Source organism: Mercenaria mercenaria, chromosome 14 (assembly GCF_021730395.1).
Source record: "Mercenaria mercenaria strain notata chromosome 14, MADL_Memer_1, whole genome shotgun sequence".
NCBI classification, from domain to species: Eukaryota; Metazoa; Mollusca; class Bivalvia; order Venerida; family Veneridae; genus Mercenaria; species Mercenaria mercenaria.
In genome coordinates, this window is record NC_069374.1 from 54,720,987 (window position 1) to 54,736,071 (window position 15,085).

At 33.2% G+C, this 15,085-nt stretch overlaps 2 protein-coding genes across 6 annotated transcripts in view; one reads left to right on the forward strand and one right to left on the reverse strand.

Moving 5' to 3' along the window:
• The first annotated feature begins 1,369 nt into the window (after window positions 1-1,369).
• LOC123527540 (solute carrier family 2, facilitated glucose transporter member 3-like) overlaps window positions 1,370-15,085 on the forward strand; it is a 36,125-nt gene continuing 22,409 nt past the window's right edge. Inside the window, exons 1-5 of one of the 5 annotated variants that reach the window (XM_053523532.1) lie at window positions 1,370-1,536; window positions 3,468-3,566; window positions 4,776-4,905; window positions 5,082-5,133; window positions 7,170-7,294. In XM_053523532.1, the coding sequence (XP_053379507.1) occupies window positions 1,399-1,536; window positions 3,468-3,566; window positions 4,776-4,905; window positions 5,082-5,133; window positions 7,170-7,294 (544 nt within the window). In that variant the 5' untranslated portion in view covers window positions 1,370-1,398. Of the gene's footprint in view, window positions 1,537-3,467; window positions 3,567-4,775; window positions 4,958-5,081; window positions 5,134-5,574; window positions 5,666-5,874; window positions 5,927-5,955; window positions 6,015-7,169; window positions 7,295-15,085 lie in introns of those variants that run through there. The other 4 variants (XM_045307060.2, XM_045307059.2, XM_053523534.1 and 1 more) reach the window with 4 other exon arrangements.
• Window positions 10,296-11,792, reverse strand: LOC123527541 (uncharacterized). The gene has a single exon (XM_045307062.2). The coding sequence runs from the start codon at window positions 11,742-11,744 to the stop codon at window positions 10,320-10,322; it is 1,425 nt and encodes a 474-aa protein (XP_045162997.2). The 5' UTR covers window positions 11,745-11,792; the 3' UTR covers window positions 10,296-10,319.

The following is a 15,085-nucleotide window of genomic DNA, read 5'->3' on the forward strand; positions in this document are numbered from 1 at the left end:
GTTCTAAGTTGCAAACATGGAATTTGACAATGATTCAATTTTACCTCACAACATTCAGGCCTACTGCCATTCCTCAAATTCAGAGCCCCGGGTAACCTCAGGTGGGACAGGTAAGGTACTTTAAGTACAAGCATCTTCTACAATTCTTTGAGCATTATTCTTTGTGATTTAAGACGTAAAATATATAAAAAGCACCATGGAATGGAACGTGATAGTGAATAAAGCTGTATCGTAAAATAGATAACAGCGGCTATTCATATTGAACTGTACGGAAAAGGAAAGTCAGAAAATAAATTGCTTTTACATGAAAGCTATCATCAAGCCTAAAGAATTTTTAAAATCGGAAAACTATTGAAAAAGGCATGGCAGTTTGAAATCTAGGATAAATGGCTGGTAATGGAGGCAGCCATTTTAGTGTGTTTATGACGTCATTGACACAGTCACTGCTGAATACTTTATTTAGCAAATAACCTTCTAAAAGACTAATTTTTATATGTTTCTTGAGTGTAAGGTGTAAAACATGATAATTTCTTACATTATAGCTTGAAAAATTAGAGAGATTATTTTACAATAATAAGTAAATGCAGTTCAATTGTGTATCTAAAAATTTAATAAATCCGCTATTTTGTTTTTTGTTGCCATGGAAATAAAAAAGGTCGCTAATTTGATAAAATATTTAAATGGTCATAACTTTCTTATTTTTAATCCGATTTTGAAATTCTACGTGGAAAGGCACAAATGTAATATTCTTTTATCACATGCTGACTCGGAGACGGATAAGTATAGGGCCTATCATTTATTTCATGTCACATATATTAGCCTTTCCAGTGCTAATTCTTCTTTCTTTGCCAACGACAATGTCAATTCTATCCACAGCAATAGTTTTGTGTAGCGAAAGTAATCCAAAAATGTCAACTTTTAAAATGAACGTGAAAATGTTATAACTGAGATATGAATTTACTTTTTAATTTTACTCCCACGGCATTAAATATGTGATCAATCAAATTTTGAATAGTGTGATATTTATCTCGGGTAATCGCAGAATCATCGAAATATACGTGTCAGAATCTAAAAACGTGATTAGTTTAAACATATTTTATTTACAGTAATACGTGTACAAATTAAATAGTCTGCATACATCATTGTACAAGATAAGCAGGAATGGATAAGAATGATGTCAACAGACATCTACATCTATCTACATCTACTGTGTACTTCCCAGTTCTGATTATAATTAGGAGGCGCTATAGACTCAAAGTCGTACAGAATTGAGATTGCCTATATTCTAATATTAAGTACCTTTTAGCAAATTTTCCTCAAAAATACAGTTCACCGAACGTTGTACGGTACGGTACGGTACATGACTCACCACGTGATTGTCATGTGACAAAAGCAAAAATGGAAGACGATCCGCTCTTGGACCGACGAAAAGAGACAAAACGCAAACAAATCCAAAGAAATGGAACCTCATCGGGAGAAACATCCCTTGATGAAATCGATCACATAGATGTTATGGCTATTCATAAGCCGAAAAATGTATGAATAAATAAGGTTTTATAATTTGCCTTCTGAACACTGTTCCCAGAAAAGTCAAAAAGTGAAGGCTGTAGTGTTGGGACATCGGATGGAAAACTCCAACCGATTATCGGTTGGAATCGGTTAGCAAACTGATGTGATGTATCGGAAAAATAATCGGTTGAATGTTATTTATTTTCATACTTGTTTATTCAGATAGTCATGTCTTTAAAGTGACTGATTATATGCTTATATAAGTGTTTATATTAATTCATATGCTCTTTTGAAAAATAAAGAACTATCATTAATCAGATGTTGTAAAGCTGGTTCCTGGTAAACAGAAACTTGTTTAGTAATCACTGATTAGTTGCAGACAGGGAAACCACAATAAATTGTAATCTGGTGTACATGTATCATAGACTCATAGCTGTCATTTGTGACAGTTGACTGGTATACCTGTACCTGTAATATATCTAGCATACAGCAAGGAAGTACAGATATTTCAGTCTTTCTCTGGCTGACAAAAATAGTGATTGTAGAAAATCATTTTAAATGAATTCAGTTATTTTTTGGTAATATTAATATTTTCTTACAAATGATACAATGGTTACTATAGCCTGACACTACTGAATAGCACCATGTTCCAACTACTTGTTGCTGTGGTGTATAACAATGTCATGAAGCTTAGTAAAAAGATGATCAGATAAAAATCAGAGTTTAATCTGTTTCCATAAAATATAAATATATATGTACAATATGGTCAGCGGTAATAGGAAAATGGAATTTTGGCAGAAAAAAATCATGAAAACTCAATGACTACTGCAACTGCATAAAAACACCAAAGTTCTTTCCATTGAAATTAAGTCATGGACACAGAAATTTGATGGCATTAGTGTCCAGTTTCAACAGATAAATTCCCACGGGCATACCGTTGTAAAATACGAAAATTTATCAAAGTTTCGCTAATTTTTTTGCCCCACTTTTATTGACGCAATGGACGCACCATGTTAACAGCTGTGCCTAACTGTAAGATGTTAAATCCATTTTCACTGAATAACTGAAACGAAATACTAACATTTGATTGTCGGCATGCTTCTGTTTTATCCGTTATGCATGCAGGTAGTCCATATTTCGGATATTTCTAGGTAAACATAAATTCTCAGGCACTGTATTTCCCTTCAGAAACCTTCGTTCATATCCGTGTAGATTCGTATCCGCTGATGACTCTGAGAAGACATAATCGATTATCGGATTCTAGCCGTTAATCGATTATATCCGCTAATCGCCCCATCACTAGAAGGCAGTTGCTAAAGAACCAGAATCAGTTCCCAAGACATCAAACTTGTTCGTCCGGAACCTGTTCTCTAACCAAAATACCGTGCATAGGCTAGGGAACCAGTATTTTATTTCTATGCATAATGCTGCTGAAATACACTTTGTTTCTTGGTATCATTCATTATATTATCTTAATTAATTTTGCCATGCCCTTGCATTTATCTGCGTTAACTGTCTCCAAAAATGTACTTGCTTTATAGGATTTAATTTTCCTATTTTTTTGTTTTTCAACAGACACTATTGATTTTTTGGCTAATTCTTAATCTGCAGGGCTTATCAGCTGGGGTCACCATTTATACTGTGTCTGCCATATTGGAATGATATTAACTACTATGTATGAAAACTACTTTGCCGTTTTTAAAAGTTATTTGCTTTAAACATGTACATACTATGTTTAAATTATTTAAATATAAGATAATGTTACATTGATTTGTATTTGCGTCATTACATGTTAACGGATGTACAAAATAATTTAATTGCCGTTAAAGCTTCAGTTCGTCGAATTATTTTGACTAGTTCAAATGGTAAATATTAAAAGAAATATTTTCATCTGTTGCACCAATTTCAATGTTTGCTTGAATTTGTTGTGAAGGTTCAATGTTATTTCTATTTTTCAGGATTTTACAGCTCGGCTAGCACTATCTATAGCAGCATGTACACTAGGTTCATCATTTCAGTACGGTTATAATACTGGTGTTGTCAATGCTCCAGAAAAGGTACAATTTTGTTTCTTTGATGTCATTTTTATCTGGACTGTTTCAGGATTAAAGTTACGGTACTTTCCATAATATTGAAGTCATTTTCAACATTCAATAAAATGTTAGATCATGGTATCAAACTAGGCAATTTGCAGTTTTCATGTTTAAATTTCATTCCGTTACTTTGTAACAGCTTATTTTCTATGGAGGACTTAAGATATAGGTGAAATCGAAAGTAGACTGATATCCAAGAATGATATAATATATTTATGTAAATAATCCTTATTTCAAATCTCATTAAGATTTTGGTTAGAAAGATTTGATTTTTCTAGAGGTCTACTGTGCTATTCATACAATCACTAAGTATCGTCGATGACAGTTAGTCAAATTCCGTTAATATATCAAAAAGTATACTTATTATAACCTTTAACAGTGCATCAGGATTGAAAGTTATATAATTTGATCACCTTAATCAAAAATAACTTTTTTCTTCACCAAATTCAGTCGAACTATGGAATGCACCTTCAAAGAAATTATTGTTGTGGCGTATACAGTAAGTCAGTTTTTACCCCAGTTGTTCAATTTCTCCTGGAAAACTGAAATTTACTGGTTGATTTTCATTCTGGGGAAAAATCAGGCTAGTTATGACACCGAATTTCCTCACTACAAATTTCACTACTAAGTGACTGTTGGTATGGGAAACTTTTTATTTCTTTTCCAAAATGTACTATTTTGGAATAAAAATACATTAATATACATTTCAAACTGATAATGAGGACTTCAAAGCAAAATAAAGGAAGTACTGATAATAAGAAATGAGGTATTACCATGGCTGTTTTCTTAACTATAACCCCAGTTACATATACTGACTGTAGATTCGAAAACATGTACATAAGATGACATATTCATGCTATTTCTTTATGTAAAAGTAGTAATAGCATGACCGTTTCTTCAGATAAAATGTTTGAGGAATTTCAAGTTTGTATTTAAATTGTGTAGGATATATTTCATTTGTCCACTTTAAATAAATCTTATCTACAGAGAGCATCCTCCAAAGATTACAAAAATTTATTCGGATACCTGTCTTGGAATGCAGGCTTATCATTGGTCAGTTTCAAATTTGCCTCAGGAACAGCCAATCAGATGCAGGAATTTTGAGACTGGTTTCTAAACACAGCTTTATAACTTTCGAACCAGGTGTCCACTGATACATAATGCTTGTTACAGGTTCTGAAAGGTTTCTACAACACAACATATCAGGAAAGACACAATGAGTCGTTGAATTGTGGTGACAGTGCTTCTAACTGCACTACGCTCACAATCCTCTGGGCAACCACTGTCTCCATATACTGTATAGGTGGTATGATGGGTGGGGTATCTGCTGGATACTGGGCAAATAGATTTGGCAGGTAAGTCATGGCTACCACTGTCTATATACTGTATAGATGGTATGCTGGGTGGGGTATCTGCTGGATACTGGGCAAATCGATTTGGCAGGTAAGTCATAGCAACCACTGTCTATATACTGTATAGGTGGTATGCTGGGTGGGGTATCTGCTGGATACTGGGCAAATAGATTTGGCAGGTAAGTCATGGGCTACCACTGTCTATATACTGTATAGGTGGTATGATGGGTGGGGTATTTGCTGGATACTGGGCAAATAGATTTGGCAGGTAAGTCATGGCTACCACTGTCTATATACTGTATAGGTGGTATGATGGGTGGGGTATCTGCTGGATACTGGGCAAATAAATTTGGCAGGTAAGTCATAGCAACCACTGTCTATATACTGTATAGGTGGTATGATGGGTTGGGTATCTGCTGGATACTGGGCAAATAGATTTGGCAGGTAAGTCATGGGCTACCACTGTCTATATACTGTATAGGTGGTATGATGGGTGGGGTATCTGCTGGATACTGGGCAAATAGATTTGGCAGGTAAGTCATGGGCTACCACTGTCTATATACTGTATAGGTGGTATGATGGGTGGGGTATCTGCTGGATACTGGGCAAATAGATTTGGCAGGTAAGTCATGGGCAACCACTGTCTATATACTGTATAGGTGGTATGATGGGTGGGGTATCTGCTGGATACTGGGCAAATAGATTTGGCAGGTAAGTCATGGGCTACCACTGTCTATATACTGTATAGGTGGTATGATGTGTGGGGTATTTGCTGGATACTGGGCAGATTTGGCAGGTAAGTCATGGCTACCACTGTCTATATACTGTATAGGTGGTATGATGGGTTGGGTATCTGCTGGATACTGGGCAAATAGATTTGGCAGGTAAGTCATAGCAACCACTGTCTATATACTGTATAGGTGGTATGCTGGGTGGGGTATCTGCTGGATACTGGGCAAATAGATTTGGCAGGTAAGTCATAGCAACCACTGTTTATATACTGTATAGGTGGTATGAGGGGAGGGGTATCTGCTGGATACTGGGCAAATAGATTTGGCAGGTAAGTCATAGCAACCACTGTCTGTATACTGTATAGGTGGTATGCTGGGTGGCGTATCTGCTGGATACTGAGCAAATAGATTTGGCAGGTAAGTCATAGCAACCACTGTCTATATATAGTCACCCAGGTCCCTGGTATTTATGTCTGTGCAATTAAGCACATTTTGCATTGAGACTATATACTGTCTAGGTGGTAAAAAGGTTAGGTATCTGCAAGATGCTGGGCAAATAGATTTATTTTGGCTATACTGATGGCCAAAATATTTTAATTCTGTTGGATTTTTATGCCCCCGGCATCTACTGATACGGGAAGCATATAGTGATTGTCCTGTCCATTTGTCCATTCGTCAGTCCGTACGAGGTTAACCAAATTGGACAGTTTCGTCTATCATCAATACCTCTACTTAGAATGACTTGATACTAATGCAAATGTAACCTGTGACCATTCCTCATCTTCAGACATCACCTGACCTCAGTTTGACCTTGACCTTGACCTCGTTTTGGACTTAGGTTGCTAAAGTTGTATCAACAAGGATGCCATCGGGGGCATCAAGCGTTTATTGAACGCAGCTCCTTGTTTATCTTTAAGATATTTTAAATACTTAAATACTAAAGAGACTTGTTATGCCTCCCACCACACTGTACACAAGTCATAAAATAAAGTTTCCTTTTGCTCAGTCTATAATAAACACAGATTGTTGTTAACCCTTATTATGTTGGACACAACTGATCTGCTTTTGCAACCAGTATAGATCATAATCAGACTGCAGCCTGCACATCCATGCAGTCTGATCATGATTGTACTGTTTGCCATTCAGTCGGTATCTCTTTGGTAAGCACCCCTTTATCAGTTAATGGTACTGTCCAAATTGAAAGATGGACAAGTCCTTTATAGAAATTTAGCAGGGTAAGGGTTAAAATTTTCATGCACATACATTCTGTGGGTACAGAGAGCCTCTAACAATTTATTCAGTTTTGATTTGCGATAAACAAAATAATGGAAAATTTGACACAGGTATCACTTTTCTTGAGACTAAGTTTGAGTTTCAGACTTGTCATGTTTAACGTATATTGGCCATCTTAAATACATGTATTGAAGTTGCAACCTCTCTTCCAACTTGTAATGTATGAAAGATTCCATTGACTTGTGTTTCAGGAAGCGGACACTGTTGCTCAACAACATCATCATGGTTATAGCATTGGCTGTGGAAATACTCTCAAAAAATCTCAAATCCTACGAAGTGTTAATTATCGGTAGATTTATAGCGGGTATAAATGCAGGTATATTTCATTTTATTGTACCTAACAAAAATGCTAAACATAAACTCCTCACTGGTTTAACCATTGTCATGCTGGACAAGATTGATTCTGCCATTGTGACCAGTGTACACTATTCGCAATTCAGTCAGTACCTTTTTGGTAAGCACCCCTTTATCAGTCAATGCTACTGTCTAAACTGTCCAATTTTCTGTGCATATTTTATCTCCCATTTAGATTTGATAATTTTGGGATTGAGTTGCTCTAATACAAATCTTTCACTAAAATTGTTAATTTTTAGATACTAACGTTAAATGTAGGAAATCCTCACCAAATGATTTTAACCCTTATCCTGCTAAATTTCTATAATGAACTTGTCTGTCTTTCAATCTGGACAGTACCTGTAAATGTTAAAAGGGGTGCTTACAAAAAAATACTGACAGAATAGCGAGCAGTGCAGATCATGATCAGACTGCACGGATATGCAGGCTGTCAATAATCTACTCTGGTCACAGCGGCAGAATCAATCATGACCAGCATTATAAGGGTTATCTTGACTAAATATACAAATTAATTGTGTTTTTAGAGCTATCTTCAAAATTAAATGTTGTGTATAAGACTCTATCGCTAAAAAAAAACTTCCAGGTTTTAAGTGGTAGTACACATTTATACTATTAGCTCTAGAAATAATACTATACCTTTAACCTTTAGCATGCTAGATAAATTGTCGTCTGCTGGAAATGTCGTCTGCTAAAATTGTAAAGTTCATTCAATTTGCTCCAAAATTGGAAGAAATATTGTCGGAGTAGCAAACAGCTTGGAACCTGATCAGACGCCGATTTAATCGGCGTCTGATCTGGTTCCAAGTTGTTTGCAAAGGCTGTTAAATTCGCCTGCAGCAGGCTAAGGGTTAAATGTTCAGCTAATGAAGACAAAATTATGAAAATGAAACAGACATACAGGTAACCCTAAGACTTGCTGATCACATAATTCTGAAGGTGCATTATTTTTTTAGGAATAATTAAATAATTTGGTTCGATAATTATTAAATAAAAAAATAATTGCTTGAGTTTAACGTATTTCTGTCTCTCCCACCTCATACTCTTTCCAGAAAAAGATAGATTTATTTCTTTTAAAAAGGAATTACAGCATGACATATCATTTTACTTAAATTAATTGTAGACTAATTTCAGCTATTGCATTTTACCATTTAGAAAATTTGAAAAATATGGGATATTGGAATTCATGGTGGTTTAGTGGACATATACATGATATTGCAAACACCAGTTGAAAAATAACATAAGAATCTTTCCCTCATTGAAGGTGCAGATTGAAAAATCTGGTCTGAGTGTAAATGTTAAGGTAGTAATGAGGCTGTGCCAAATAACTGTAAAACTGTTACAGAGAGTAGGGTATTTAATTCCATACCAACATCCAGTGATTCATTTTTTTCTTACATTGAATATTCTTCAAATATCAGAAGAAATGGGGGAAAAGAGCTTTTTCTTTTAACAGTCAGGGGTGTAACTGTTTTAAGTTATGTAACCTATTTCAGTTACTTTTTCAAGCATTTTATAACCTGTATTAGTTATAAAATATAGTTAACTCAAGTATGTTATTCAAAAAAGTCTTTTTGCTGTTCTCACAAAGTGACCACTAAAGTGAAATCAGTAGCAAACTGTAGTTAATCAAATTCTCTTTTGGTCTGAGCATGACCTGATAAGCATAATAGGATATTAAGAGTTTTATAGCTTTAAAACTTTTGTGTAAAACTTTATCAGCCTTGCCTAAACAAATTTACTGCATAGCTAGAAAGATAAAAGGTCAAGGATTCAGGAAATAATTGCATTAGTCTCATTCACAATGAGGAATTGGCACAGGAAGGCTTTGTAATATTTTATGATAACTGAAACAAGTTGTGAAAGTTTAAGCAATGACTCAAATTGGTTATAAACTGTGCTAACTTGAAACAGTTACACCCCTGACTGTTTAAGCACTGCATATGGATTTATGCATTCATTCATAAATTACAGTATATGAGTCACCTTACACCCACCCAGGGGTGTAAGACAAACTTTTCCAACACACTGAGGGGCAAAACTTAAGAAATAATTTGTCGAACATACACAAAAAGATTAAATGTTGATTGTAAAAAACGAATTTAAGAACAAGTGATAATCCAGCTGTTGATTTGTTATTCAGTGACTTCAGTTGTCTTAAAGACTTCCATCAACAAAATAAATTTTTGTAAGAATAAAAAGACTGATTGTACATTTATAAGAATTTATTTTTATAAAAATATAAAACATTTTTACAACAAATTCTTTGACATCATATCTGAAATTGTAAATAAGAATTATTACACATAGTTATTTATGCAATACAGAATTTTAATTATGCATTTTTGCATTCATGTGACCTGTAAAATAAGACATAAGTATTAATTTAATGTAAGTTTATTGTAAACAAAAAGTTCATGAATTACTGACATGACAACTTGCTGCAAATGTTTCTAAATATTTAATTAGGTAAGAGAATATAATTCTCAAAATCATGTACACAAATTGTTTTATTAACACATTTTCAGTTACACAGTACATATGAAAGTCATGTATTTTTAACTATGTCAGGTCAGTAAAGTTAAGTTGTACATACATGTAAGTTTAAGAAATTTTTTTACAAAAATTAAGTATTGATAATATAAGCTACAGCTGAAAAAGCAAGATTTAGTAACCAATATATTGAAAGCTATTTATATTATTTATTTTATCTATATACAGGTTGACTAGTATTGCGATAAATCTATAGGTAGACTATTATTGCATTTAATCTATTATGTAGTTGTTTAAACTTGTCCAAAAGATAAACTTACTGAAATTCTTTGTACTCCATTTTTAGGAAATTTAATTCCAAACACTTCTTACAAGGATGGACCTTTTAGTCAAATAAATTATTTATAAATAATCGAATTTTACAGTTCGTATTTACACATATATATATATATATATATATCTAATAAGTATAATATCTATTGTACAGTTTGTGTTACTTATCCGAGAGCTAATGCTGAACTGAGCATATTTGATGTTGGAAAATTCATTCCCGACAAAAGTCCTGATGTGGAGTAACCAGACATTGAATTACTCATACTTGACACAGGTGAAAAACTAGACTGGAATGAAGATGCGAAGTTATTCAATCCTTGGTAGGGGTGGTTTAATGGTGAGCTTGTCACTGGCATGTTCATCTGAGCGTTTGGAATGTAGGCGCTGGTGGCAAATCCTTGATCCTTGTGGTTCATGTACATCGGAAGATGATGGAATGAATGGTTGAAATTCGGGTTGAAATTTGCAACATTTTCAAAATTTCTTTTGAAAATATCAGCATCAGATACAGTGAGGTTCAGTTTCTTGTTCTTCTTACTTTTCAGTGACATCTTTCGGTTTCTGGTTTGAATTCCTTCCTTCTTCATTTTGAGTGGTCTGTCAGCCTTGTGTAGCTTGTAGTAGAGGCCACATGCGTTACAGACTGGGCTTCCACTGGCGTTTCTGCGCCACAGTGTGGTACTTGTAGTTCCGCAGTTAGTGCAGGAGATTCCGTTTTGTTTGCCAGATGATAAACGTTTCTTTGGTTTTACCAGTGGTCTGTTTGTTCCATTCATTTTAGCGTACAGACCGCATGCGTTGCAGAGGAAGTGACCATTTCCGTCTCGGCGCCATAGTGGTGTTTGAGTGGCAGCACAGTTGACACATTCACGACCTTCTTGTGATGCCTTTGTTGTCTTTGGGTTTGCTTCTTTTGGAGATGTTTTCACTTTTGTTTCTTTCTTCACGCCGTTATTGGCGATAATGTCCGTCATGTTTGGAAATTCTTCTCCAAACTGAGGTGGAAATTTCGGCATGCATGAAGCGTTGGAATCCATTGAAGCATGTGTTGGTACAAAAGCAGATGGCATTCTTAAATCTTCTTTTGCACGTATGTAATCTGGTGAAGTTTGGAACTGGCATTCGGGTTCTTGTGGAGATTTAATTGATTCTGGGGAATGGTCTGCAGTGTTTCCTGCTGGTTTATGAGTGAAATTGTTCATAGTAAAAGTGTCTGTTGTTTCATTCATGCTGTAACTATCCATGGTTGTAGGTTTAGCATATTTCTGCATGTCAGGTGAGACAGACTCAGTCATTCGTTGTGCCAGGCCAGGAATATATTCAGACTTCACAGTAGGCTTGTAAACTTTATCCTGGTTGTAATCCAGACTGTTCCTGTTGCTATGGCTACCACCACCCACACTGATGTCATCATCGTCATCTGGAGGTGTTGGTGGGAAACCATACAGTGGTTGATGATGAAGTGACATAGACTGGTTATCCATATTTATGCTAGACTGTGTCCCCTGTTTATTTGTTCCAGACTGTGTTGTGTTGAATATATTGAAAGCTGAAAGTATAGAAATGTAAAGTATACATATTTTTGTCATCCAAAAATAGATAAGTTTACATATTAATAATTTCACAATAAACTATCAGAAGTAACCTTTAATTGTATCTGCCAAGGGAAACATTTTAAGACAAAACAGTAATATTTACACAGATTTTTCTGTAGTGTAAAACTTAAAATAAGATGAGAGAGAAAACAGCAGCCTATAATCTTATTTTCCCTCAAAATATTTTATACCTAATTGTAAAGTAAGCAAATATAAACAAAAAGTTACATATTAAATTAAATATCATAATTTTTTGTTTTCTTCAGATTTAACAGAAATGGAAAATTTTACAACAGGTCATAATTAATTCTTAAATTGGTGCCTGGTTTTAAAATCCGAGTGCAATTGTGATATAAAAAAACACATGTGAAGGCTGCAGAGCAGATACACATAAACAGGAAGCAAGTGTTTTAACATGTTTTTATTGACTGTAATACACAGACATAGCTACTGTCACACTCAATTTAAACAAATAACAGACATTGAAAAAATATTTTCATACAAATTCAATATAATGTATTAGAATATGGAGAAAAAAAACAGCAGGTGGTGATATCTGGTTTTAAGAGGTTTTAGAAAAAAGATCTCTTGAATATTAAAATAGAAGTTGAATGTAAAAGTGTTTTTTTTTATATTTAGAAATATATTGGTAATAATTCATGTATTTCTTTGAAAAAATGCAGATATCATTTTCTTGTGCTCAGGTACAAGAAGTATAATGTTTATTTGAAATTTATTTCTTGAAACTATATGGAGACAAAAAGCAGTTTTAAAGATGGCCAATGTGTAAAAAAGAGATATTTATAAAAGATAGTGTGTAACTGTCAACTTAAATGAAAAAAATTAAATTTTTTTCTTATTAATTTTTATATAACATATTAATTACTTCTTTGGATATGATGAGATTCATTTACAGATTTCCAGTGAAAATGAAACATTTATTGTTTTGAAAACATAACTTTCAAGAAGAATATTATGTTAAAAAAAGTTCAAATTGTACTTACCATCATATGATTGAAGTGCATTCTGGTACTCGGCCCTGTATAGGTTGTTGAGATGGGAACTGTACGCTTGTGTTCCGTAATAGTTTGTCTTGTAACCATGGTGATCAGTGTCGCTGGTAGCTCTTCCTTGGGCGTCATAGTCATTGCTGACCCCTAAATTCCTTTGGTAAGACGTCTGCAGTAAATCCATCATGGTATATTTGATATTTAATGCTGAGTTTTAAAGTTCAAAAACACTTTTTCAAATTAAAGTGCAAAAAGATTAAATAATCACAAACAGTTCAGAACTTTTATCATTTATCCAATGAAGAGTAACTTCCAAATCTTTCACCTTATGTAGATCACTCTGTGTTTTAAATGATGTATAATATATTTGATATTATAATATATGATCACAAAGTCTGCAATTCCAATATATATTTCTTTGTAAGTGCTGTTTTTATGGTTTTATCAGTGAATGATGACAATTTCAGATAAGCTAGGGAGTTTTATACTAAGATCTAAAAATAATTCAGTCATGTGTTACATCATTACTGGTAATTTGCATAATAATTACAAACATCCAATAGAATAACAGACTGGAAATCACCATCCCCTAAATTGTATTTTAGGACCCAGAAATTATCTGTGACATCTCAGAAGGGGGTCAAAATTCACAGGTTTGATAATAGGATGATATCATTATATAATTAGGGACCTTATCTTCAAGTATCTGCCCCTGAACATCCTACTGTTTCTAAAGTGTGGCCTTAATTGCTCCACCCCCTCAAGCTAATTAGCATGTAATTAACATATCCTGATTTTCTGATTACATACACACTGCTTAACACCATTAGGGAAATGAATGTAGGTAATCATTGGTTCTAATAAAAATTGACACTTTAACAAAAAAGAATTTGATTAAAAAAAGGATACCAATCATTACAGAAAAAAAGATGTTTAATTTGATCAAGATGATAAGATTCCACTTTTCTACACCTTATTTTACAAGGTTCTTGACAGAAATTTTATGCCTTTTTCTTTGATGTTGATTTTATTCAAACATAGACAAAAATCTTACATATGTTTTATAATGCTGCAAATGTCATGTTAAAAATAAAAGATATTTTTCACTTTTCAGCCTCCAAGTTGATATGATTTTTGTTTCTATAGTTAAATTTATGTAGGTCCCTATTTTATGAGTAATTAAGTAAATGAAATCTTACAAAAGAATATTTGAATACTGATTGTTTTACATTTGAATATTTGTACTTTCAAATTTTTATTTTACTTGAAAATTTGGTGTGTTTTTTTCCAGCTGAAATGATTAATAAGTAAATAAAATTGTATTAAAAGAGAAGAAAACAGGACCATTTATGATTTTCTATATTTAAGTAGACCTGTAGTATATTTTTTCTTCTTATTTTTGGATGAATTTAAGTTAAAATTGTTAAAATTTATATGGGAATTTCATATTTTTCTCCATTTATTGCTTTAATATCAGAAGAAAAATTGACAAAAAAAAAATGAAGTTGAAATGTTAACTATAAAAGAAAGATGAAGTAAAGGGCCTGTTTTATTTGAAAATGTGGATAAAATGAAGATGGCGATTTTTACCATTGGCAGTAGTCATTTATCTTTCTAAAACAATTTCATTTAAATAAGCTTGTCTTTTTTATTCTTTCTTTTTGGTCCAGTTTAAAAATATAAATCTGGTATAATATATGATTTGAAATTGACAGGATAGTGGCTAGCTTCTTTGCATTTATATATTTTGATAATTAATTAAACCAAGAATGCCAATTATTGAAGTACATGGTTAAATATTGAAAAGCATTTTTTTTTATCAATCAAATTGTTACAAGTATGATATAACTATGTCTTTGTTAATATATTATAGAGTTGATTCAGAATAAAAATAACACAATGTGAAACTTATAATGCTGAGCATTTTACCACTTTTGTTGTACAAGTTTTTTTTTTTAACTAAGTATGGAAAGGCACAGAATCTGATGTACTTTTATCATATGTTAGGTTTTCTTGCTGAAACATCAAAATTTCTTCTTTACAAGTAAATTTGACCAACATTATGTAATGGCTTTATTTAACTCCCGCAACAAACATTTGATAAAGTTACATTTTGAAGACGTAGCTATTTATTTAAGAAATGCTGGTTATTTCTTTGTATGGATACTTGTTTATTTATCTATAGTTTTTAAATTAATATTATGTATCAAAATTCATCAGGAATATAACACATCAGTGTATCATCATTTTAACAATGCATTTTTTTAATGGGGTGATATAAAGTGGAGTCTGACAAAACACTTTGAAACAAAACACATCCTTCTG